This window comes from Anopheles darlingi, chromosome 3 (genome assembly GCF_943734745.1).
Source record: "Anopheles darlingi chromosome 3, idAnoDarlMG_H_01, whole genome shotgun sequence".
In the NCBI taxonomy this organism is placed as follows: Eukaryota; Metazoa; Arthropoda; class Insecta; order Diptera; family Culicidae; genus Anopheles; species Anopheles darlingi.
In genome coordinates, this window is record NC_064875.1 from 32,064,564 (window position 1) to 32,073,438 (window position 8,875).

General features: G+C 42.0%; 4 protein-coding genes across 4 annotated transcripts in view; 2 read left to right on the forward strand and 2 right to left on the reverse strand.

Annotated features, from left to right (window-relative positions):
* Positions 1-226: 226 nt before the first annotated feature.
* LOC125956180 (gamma-glutamylcyclotransferase-like) lies at positions 227-1,401 on the reverse strand. The gene is made up of 3 exons (XM_049687797.1): positions 1,079-1,401; positions 873-994; positions 227-801 (listed from the first exon to the last, which is right to left on the reverse strand). The coding sequence occupies exons 1-3, from the start codon at positions 1,149-1,151 to the stop codon at positions 367-369; spliced, it is 630 nt and encodes a 209-aa protein (XP_049543754.1). The 5' UTR covers positions 1,152-1,401; the 3' UTR covers positions 227-366.
* A 539-nt stretch (positions 1,402-1,940) lies between these two features.
* LOC125956164 (uncharacterized) lies at positions 1,941-6,931 on the forward strand. Its single transcript, XM_049687776.1, has 2 exons — positions 1,941-2,450; positions 5,912-6,931. The coding sequence occupies exons 1-2, from the start codon at positions 2,022-2,024 to the stop codon at positions 6,719-6,721; spliced, it is 1,239 nt and encodes a 412-aa protein (XP_049543733.1). The 5' UTR covers positions 1,941-2,021; the 3' UTR covers positions 6,722-6,931.
* On the reverse strand, positions 4,213-7,389 carry LOC125956170 (uncharacterized). The gene is made up of 2 exons (XM_049687784.1): positions 6,935-7,389; positions 4,213-5,814 (listed from the first exon to the last, which is right to left on the reverse strand). Exons 1-2 carry the CDS (start codon positions 7,328-7,330, stop codon positions 5,335-5,337), a joined length of 876 nt encoding a protein of 291 aa, XP_049543741.1. The 5' UTR covers positions 7,331-7,389; the 3' UTR covers positions 4,213-5,334.
* A 581-nt stretch (positions 7,390-7,970) lies between these two features.
* The window catches only part of LOC125956169 (39S ribosomal protein L2, mitochondrial), a 1,076-nt gene continuing 171 nt past the window's right edge, over positions 7,971-8,875 (forward strand). Inside the window, exons 1-2 of the mRNA XM_049687782.1 lie at positions 7,971-8,487; positions 8,552-8,875. The exon at positions 8,552-8,875 is cut by the window's right edge and continues 171 nt beyond it. Of these exons, the coding sequence (XP_049543739.1) occupies positions 8,013-8,487; positions 8,552-8,875 (799 nt within the window). The 5' untranslated portion in view covers positions 7,971-8,012. The remainder of the gene's footprint in view (positions 8,488-8,551) is intronic.

Here is an 8,875-nt window from a genome sequence, read left to right on the forward strand (position 1 = left end):
AATGAGAAACTACTGATTTATCTGCTATATGCTATCTGCGATATGCTATAAGCTTCACTAATGTGTTTCTGAGAGTTTCCCTGAGTCGCTAGTTTCATTTCTATTTTGTTTTTAATCGCTAGAATAGATATTACGCGACATTGTTTCGTTTTGAATGTAACCGAGTGTATCGGGTGTTCAAAGGCAAAAAGAATACTAAAACTTCATAAACCTTGACAAATTTAAATTTGTTTAGAATAAAAGGATGAGTTTATTTGTAAAATGTTGCTTTCAGCAAGCGATTTGTTCGGTGCAAAGTAATACAATGAAACGCTTCCAACACAAAATTCGGATTCAAATTATTCCATAAGCTTCGCTTCGATCGATTTAATCGTCGATGGGTTTCTCTAATTCCAAAGATAGTTGCGGATCACCAGTGTTGCCGTTGTGCTGGACGCTTTTCAGCCAGCTCACGTACTCCTCCGGCAAGCCCGTTTCCTTTGCTCCGTTAATGATGATATTCATGTACGTTTTCGATGGTTGCCGCTCGTACGGCCGTTCTTCCGCTTCTCCCAAGGGGCACGGATTATTCACCAACTGATACACCCGACAATCTAGGGTACCACCAGTTGGTAACACCACCGGCAGCGTTAGCGGCTTATACACGCTGTTGTGTACACCTTCCTGGCGATCCAGATCGGCTAGATTGCTGTTATCAATCTCCCATATTGCGCCCCACACGCGCTCACCCTTCTGCTCAACGATCGTTGCCGGAGCACCTCGCCAGCGTGCCGCATAATGGAAAAAGTCCAGTCCATAATCCTGCGAAGGATAAAAGATCCGTTCAAAAAGCTGCAATCGGATGCGGAAACAACCTGAACACCGACTCGCACCTGCAGGTAACCGTATCCTTTCCGCACTGCAGTAGGATTTTGTATGTGTATTCTCTTGGCAAGCAGGTTGCTTCCGTAGGCGAAGTAGTGAAAGGTTCCGGCCACCATTTCAACCGAGCACACTGATAAGCGGAAATGGGGACAAACAACGGGATTGTTAAGAGAGTACCACCAGTGAGAGGAACTTTGTCGCAACTGTTGCTTACCGAAAAGAAGAATTATGACCGCCGGCACACTTAATTCGCTGTTATACGCGCGGAAGGGTTGATTTTTTATCATTTTGTCCCATATTGTTCACATCTTCTGCGCTGATAACAGAGCGGTCGCCCAAAAAGGAATCAAAGTTTGAAGCTAGTTTTGTATCATGGTATTTCAAACTTGCATTGAAACCCAAGAATCCACTCCATAAATGATTGGTGGTCTAAACGGAAAAACGAAGTATTTCTCACGAAGAGAAACGATCGTTGGCCTATTTCAGTTTTGGGAAATACACAAAAGAAATCAGCAATGTTGAAGTAGGATTCAACCAAGGTACTTTAAAAAGACAGGTAGCTTTATGCAGAACAAATCCCCGATTTTATTTTAGAAAAAACTTCAGAGTTTGACATTCACGGGATGGTGGGATGTTTACTTCGGGAACGCTCTTTTCGGAGCTGTTTTCGCTTTTCTGTGGTATTACGACAGTTAAAATTCACGAAAAGTGGCACGAAAGTTAAAGTTTATGCAAATATTCTCAAAATTCTTCCTAGTGTTATCGGTCCGTAGGTCTTGCCACCCGGCCTAGAACAAGAGCTAGCTAGCGTTCCTGGACCGTGCTCACTCGCTGTAAAACACAACTCGGTCGCTCGAATGATCTTAAATAGAGAGATGAATCATTTAAACATTCGAAAAAGAGTGAAATCAGGTACTTTCCTTGATAAAACCACCAAACTTCCCCATATCTTCTTCTTCTTCTTCTTGAAACTCACGTGGTTTTGTTGATAAAAGCGCCCTGCTCCGAATGTCAAACAAATTCAAAATGGTGACCTGTCAAAGCGGGTAAGAAACTACCTGTCTTTTTAAAGTACCTTGCAGCGAACCAAACCACCAAAACTTGGGAAAAGTTGGTAAAATGGTGTGCCCCCGCAGATATTTCGGTTCCCGGTGAATATGTCGGACACGGAAGATTACTGTGCCGCCGTAATTATAGCCCTAGCGACTGATGAGCAACGGCCGGTCGTCAAAAGAAAACGGAAAACGAAAGAAGAATGGATAAGGAGGAGAGGACCCAGACGTGAGCCGCTGGTCGTTGAGCACAAAATATTGTCCGCGATGGACTACAAAACCTACCTTCGAATGGGCGCCGATTCGTTTAGCGAACTCCTGGAATTGGTCACACCTATGATCGTTAAACAAGACACGTTGCTGAGAGAAGCAATCGCGCCGGAACGGAGATTGATGGCCACCCTGCGATACCTGGTAACTGGTGTTTCCTTCGAACAACTGAAACACCCTACAGGCATCGCATCTCAAACACTGGGAAAAATAGTGGAGGAAACTTGTGACGCTATTGTTCACGTTTTGAAGGGTTTAATAAAGGTAAGTCCATAACAGTTCCATTCTTCTATTAGCTTCGTTTATTTGTCTTAAAGGTGTCCCGGACATTTAGTCGATCAAATGTTCATCTATATATATAAAAATGAATGTGTCTGTCCGGATGTCCGGTATAGACTCCGAAACTACTGGACCGATTGACTCCAAATTTGGTATGTGGGGGTTTTTGGGGCCGGTGAGTGCTATAGGCATGGTTAGAAACCCCCCGCTACCTTCCTTCATGCCCTTCTCTAACACTTGATTGTTAAAAACATTCATTACTCCGCGAGTTATGAACCGAATACCATTAAAACTTGCACAATTGTTGATGGTCATCTGAGAAACTATGGGAGAAAATTTGGTCTACATCGGATGAGGGGAAAGGGGAGCTTCTATACAACCCCAATCCTTAAAATACGTCCTAGGGCAATATGGGTATCGTTTCCTAGGTTTTGATGGTCTCTAAATAGGTTGGTTTTATTTAATACCCTTTTACTTGCTTCTTTCACCTATCCACCACCACCACCCTCCATTCCGTACATCTTGCAGAGCAGAGTGAGGGGTGGGAGGGTTAGATAGTTGCGTTTAATTCATGAATAATAATTTGAAAAATGAGACCAATACATGAGAGAGAGAGAGAGAGAGAGAGAGAGAGAGAGAGAGAGAGAGAGAGAAAGGGAGTCCGGCTAGGGTGGAATGATAACCATGGGACCGGCAATGCTGCAAATCGTTACCATTTTTTATTGGTATGTCTAAAGCTTGGAACAGTTAATATTTGGCCGCTTTTGTTTACTCATTGCAGCGCGCCTAGTGGTCACTTTGCCATTCCGTTGACAGCGTTTTAATCATTGTAGTCTGTTTATTTAGTGGTAAATTTTTTGTCAAAATTGATCTATGCCTTCAAAAGTTATCGCCGATGGAACGCAAAGGGAGAAAAAAAAATCTGCACACTCACTGTAAAAATTGGATTTGGCTGGAGAAGAAACCTCAAAACTCTTGAAATTTTCAAATTCAACTCAAAATACCGTATGTAGACTTTAGAAGGGGACTTTTACCTTGATTCTAGGAAAATAAAACAGCCGAAAAGTGTAACGAATGCCCGATTCTGCAAACAAAATTGAATCAACACTCCTGGGATCTCTCAGCGTGATTCCACCAAGAAAAACTCACGACAGTCGACGTAACAGTTCGGGATATATTTTTAAAAGAAATTTCAAAGTCATAAAAGCTAGAAAATAGCCAAATAGGGCCCTAGAGCGCAGCTTGATTGGCCAAATCCGTGCTAGGAAGCTGTATGAGCAAGAGTTGACCGAATTCAAACCATGCATTTCGATGGACGATGCAACAAACGTAAAAATGCATTTCGAAAAATACCGGGCAAAAAAAATTACTTTACCAATCATAGAAGGAATGGTTTAGGAAGCGTTTGGTTTATTTACGGAGGTAAATTTGCCCTTAAGATGATGATTTGGCGTGGGATTTGTCATTGTGGCGACAAATCAAATGTTTTCACCATTAGGGCTACTTTCATTCGAAATTTGTTAGAGAAAAGAGTGTCTACAGAAAAGGATTTTGTTCTTCATTCGTCCACCAACGATCCTGTGTAAGTTTGGCATGATTTAGGTAGCTGTTCTTGCCGAAGGTATGGCGTTTATTTTTTGTATTCAAATAGATCGATTTCATAGGGAAAACTATCAATCCACAAAAATGACTGGATTTTCGTTCCATCGATTTCTATTTGGTAATTATCATAAGGAAACTTAAAAAGTATATCAGAAATGTATAAAAACCAACTAAAATGAGGGTGACGTGCAACAGGAGGGCAAATGATGTGACCTACAGTACTGTGCAAACATTTTTGGGTGATGTCAAAGTAAAAGTTGAAAAAGTCATATAAAAAACTAATGAATAATTTGCATCAATATTTCTTATTAAAGGCAATAAGAAAACCTACAAAATGACACCTTTCTTTTCTTTATACGTCATTTTTTGGCTGAGATATGAACTATTTTGTGCGGCCAAGTATTAACTGTTCCAAGCTTTATTGTTGGTTTAAATTTTAACAATTTCTTAAGTTTAGTTAAGTCATGAGTTAATTAAGAAGTTGCTTTAATTTTCACAAATCAATTTACATGAAACAATAACAAAAACTTATTCAGTTGCGAAATATTTGAATTGATCAAGAATTATATTAATTTTCGACTATTGATTTACGTGCCTCTTATCATTGACAATTTTCAACGTATCGGATTATGAATGGTAAACGATCGGAATTGCATGCACAAACATATAAAGCAGCAGTAACCGAATAGTAATAGAAAGCAATACCAACATATTCTATCTATCAAGAACAACTTGCGATTGGAATGATCACCGAGAATGCCCGAGAGAAAAGAAAGACCCTCGATCTGATCGATCGACGTTTGAGTTAATTTGAAGTGGGGTGCTTTTAGTTATGATCTACCATGTGACTATTTAAATCATCGTAAGCTGAATACCGGGGAAAAATGGATCAAGTGTGTCATATTGTAATGCCGTTAAATACACAGCATTTGAACTTAACGAGCTATGTGCAAGCCGAATACTAAAGTCAAACTTTTTTTAAAAATACTTGGGAAAATATAATTCGTTGTTCCAAATGACGTCATTTAGCCCGAAAGGCAAAGCCTTAAAACTCAAACATCATGTTAACTTTCCAGCTCATATTTACAATCACGTCGCATCTCTATTTGCAACATCACTAACGGACCTAGCTATTGATTTGGATCATTAATAAATCGAATACTTCCAAATTATGGAATAGATAAAATTATATCTACTACAATTTTAAAGTTCCTGTTTACGATAAACCCACGACCGATCAAAGACAGTACGAAGTCTGTCGGGGCAGCTAGTCCTTAATAAGAGAGGGATATGGAGCGGATCCAATCGTCGATCCATGTTTCTGTTTCATCTGCCCTGAGCCATGTCGGGAGTCTTCATGCATGGCCATGTTTGAGGGTGCTGGTGAGCCTGGGTTGTAGCCAAGCAGAGAGGTGCATGGAACATTGATGCCAATCGACGGAGGAGGATCATTGACGGTGATTGAGTTTCTATGAAGGGTGCCTAATTGTCCTTCGAAAAGAATGTCTGAGATGAATTTCTTAGCGTACAGTTGCTGATCTGGACTTAATTTCTCATAATCCGTACGCCACGCCCGTGCTAGCATGTGCGCTTCTGAGGGAGGTGTCGCAAGACGTTCGCAAGCCAAAGACAGCAGTTTAATCCTACGCGACTCTCCGCTGTCCGTCTCGGGTGTCTCAAATGGCTTCTTGCGTTTACGTGTAAAAGTTAGCTGTTGTTGGGAGGTATGAGAACTTGTTTCATCGCCCTGAAAGAAAGAGACACATCCATTTACTTTATGTTAACCTTAAAGTACTTAACATTTTTTAAAAATATTATTCATTCGCTTCGTTTTTATGTTGCAGACTCCAGCAAGCGAGGAAGAATGGAAGGACGTTGCCGTGGCGTTTGAAAGAAGATGGAATTTTCCCCACTGCATCGGAGCCATAGATGGAAAGCACATCCTCATACGTAAACCACCAGGAAGTGGTTCCTACTATATCAACTACCAAAAATCTTTCAGTGTTGTGTTGATGGCTGTGGTTAATGCCGATTACGAGTTTATCTGGATCGATGTAGGAACCAATGGGAAAGTTTCAGATTCTGGAGCATTCTCCAAAACAGAATTTTATAGGCGACTCGTAAATAACGAACTAAAAATTCCTCAGCCTGATAAGTTACTAAAAAGTGAAATGAACCAGCCGTACGCATTTGTGGGAGATGAGGCATTTCCTCTGCTAGACAACCTAATGATACCATTCAGTCGAGATTATATGAGCAAAGAAGAAGCAATATTCAATTACAGACTTAGACGTGCTCGTCGTATGGCGAAGAATACTTTCGCTATCCTAGCATCTCGGTACAGAATTCTTTCGAGAGAAATTTGTTTAATTCCGGAGAAGGCAAACCTGATAGTGCTTGCATGTACCCATTTGCATAACTTTTTAAGAAAGAAAAAGGATGAATTGTATAACGAGGGAGGCTATGAAGTGGAGGATACAACTACGGGGAAAATCATAAATGCTGATTGGAAGTCGGAACCATCGTTACTTCCATTGCAACATATCGCATGCTTAAGTGTCCCAGAATCTTCACAACAAGTACGGCTTAACCTGCTACACTATTTTAATAGCGAGCAAGGTTCTGTGCCTTGGCAGGACCGACTATTCGAATAATAGGGAATCAACCGAATAAAAGATGATCTTGTATTCGGCTATTACTATGCTCTTCTGTTTCTTCGTGTTATGCAAGTAGTGATACGCTATTCTAAGTTAATTTCAACTAAATTTCCTGTTTTAACAAACTCTCTGGCTAGTGAAATCGGGTGCCACAATCTCCTGTATTGCAGCTGGAACAAGTGCGTTTAAATAAAATAAAGCACTGCGTACCTCAGTATCGTTATTTTCTTCGTTCCACTCCATGTCGTCCAGCGTTGAAGTATCTTGAGCTTCGATATCCTCATGCCTCAAGAAATCCAAGTCATGGAAGTACCACAAGGTAGGTATGTGTTCGGAACCAGACTGCATGGCTTCCCTCATTTTCTTCAATTCTCTTTTGTAGGTACTCCGGAAGGAATTGATTTTGGCGCCTACACTGTCCTTACTGGCATCAGGATCTATTTCCTTCATTTTAGCGATGAGTATTTGGAGTGCCTTGTCTCTTTTGGACCTTTTCCTGTGGCCTTCACTGTTCATTTTCCACATATCGGGAAGAGCACGATACAGCTGAAGGAATTCCCGCCAAAACTGCCGCTCTTCATCTTTCCTCGATTTACAAGCTTGCATATTGCGGAGCAACTAACTAATTCCGGAAAAACAATCTGGAAAATGCAGAAAATGATCAAACTATTGATCAAGGTACTTTAAAAAGACAGATAGCTTCTTAACCGCTTTGACAGGTCACCATTTTCAATTTGTTTGACATTCGGAGCAGGGCGCTTTTTATCAACAAAACCACGTGAATTTCAAGAAGAAGAAGAAGAAGATGTGGGCAAGTTTGGTGGTTTTATCAGGGAAAGTACCTGATTTCACTCTTTTTCGAATGTTTAAATGATTCATCTCTCTATTTAAGATCATTCGAGCGACCGAGTTGTGTTTTACAGCGAGTTAGCACGGTCCAGGAACGCTAGCAAGCTCTTGTTCTAGGGCGGGTGGCAAGACCTACGGACCGATACCATATTGAAACACTAGGAAGAATTTTGAGAATATTTGCATAAACTTTAACTTTCGTGCCACTTTTCGTGAATTTTAACTGTCGTAATACCACAGAAAAGCGAAAACAGCTCCGAAAAGAGCGTTCCCGAAGTAAACATCCCACCATCCCGTGAATGTCAAACTCTGAAGTTTTTTCTAAAAAAAAATCGGGGATTTGTTCTGGATAAAGCTACCTGTCTTTTTAAAGTACCTTGGTGTAGATGACGTTTTACACCTGTCATTCGAGGATTGCATAAAAACAGCTCTGTTAAAAATGGCCAGTTTGGCTAGATTATTTCAAAGAATTACGATTTCCCCCGTAGCGAGAGATGTGTGCCAGACCGCCGTTCGACCCATATCGCTGGAGAGTCTGGAACGGTATCTAAACAAGCCGAAACCAGGCAAGGGAAAAGCGTACCGGCGCATCGTTCACTATCCTGGCGAGTACACCGTGGAACCCCTTCGTGTGACGAACCTCGCCGGTCGAGATCCCGAAACTGGCCGGTTGATCGCGAAAGGTATCGGCGGAGGTATCAAGCACAAATATCACTGGATCAAGTGGATACGAGATGGACCGAGTGAAGGATCGCCGCAAATCGAGAAAGTGATCGATGTGATCGACGATGGTTGCCGCACGGCGAAGGTTGCGCTGGTTGCGGTGGGCAATGAAATGAAGTATATTCTGGCGACGGAAAACATGAAACCGGGAGACTTGATCAAAACATCTCGCTTCATCCCACGAATACCCGGTAAGACCGAGTCCATGTTGGACCAGGAATGTTTTGTGCGCTAATCGCTTGCTCCTCTTTGTAGTCCGTGCGAACGAAGGTGATGCATATCCGCTCGGTGCGCTGCAGGTCGGAACTCAGATTCACTGCCTGGAAAAGTACCCTGGCCAAGCCTGCCATCTGATCCATGCTGCCGGATCATACGGAACGATTTTGCGCAAATTTGGCGATCTCGTTGTGGTGCAGTTACCGTCGAAGCAGGAGTTTGCCTTCCAGCAAACCTGCATGGCCACCGTAGGTCGTCTGTCGAATGTGGCCCACAGCAAGACCCCCATCGGTTCGGCACAGAAGAATCGCGAGCTGGGAAACCGCCCGCGGTCGGGCCTATGGCAGCGTAAGGATGGTCGTC

Excerpts from the sequence above, each read along its gene's own strand:
- LOC125956164 (XM_049687776.1), top strand. The coding sequence starts at position 2,022 with ATGTCGGACACGGAAGATTACTGTGCCGCCGTAATTATAGCCCTAGCG. Across the intron at positions 2,451-5,911 it reads TTTTGAAGGGTTTAATAAAG|ACTCCAGCAAGCGAGGAAGA; the intron begins GTAAGTCCATAA and ends TTTATGTTGCAG.
- LOC125956180 (XM_049687797.1), bottom strand. The coding sequence starts at position 1,151 with ATGATAAAAAATCAACCCTTCCGCGCGTATAACAGCGAATTAAGTGTG. Across the intron at positions 995-1,078 it reads GGTCATAATTCTTCTTTTCG|TGTGCTCGGTTGAAATGGTG; the intron begins GTAAGCAACAGT and ends TCCGCTTATCAG. Across the intron at positions 802-872 it reads AAGGATACGGTTACCTGCAG|GATTATGGACTGGACTTTTT; the intron begins GTGCGAGTCGGT and ends TATCCTTCGCAG.
- LOC125956170 (XM_049687784.1), bottom strand. The coding sequence starts at position 7,330 with ATGCAAGCTTGTAAATCGAGGAAAGATGAAGAGCGGCAGTTTTGGCGG. Across the intron at positions 5,815-6,934 it reads AAGAAAATAACGATACTGAG|GGCGATGAAACAAGTTCTCA; the intron begins GTACGCAGTGCT and ends TCTTTCTTTCAG.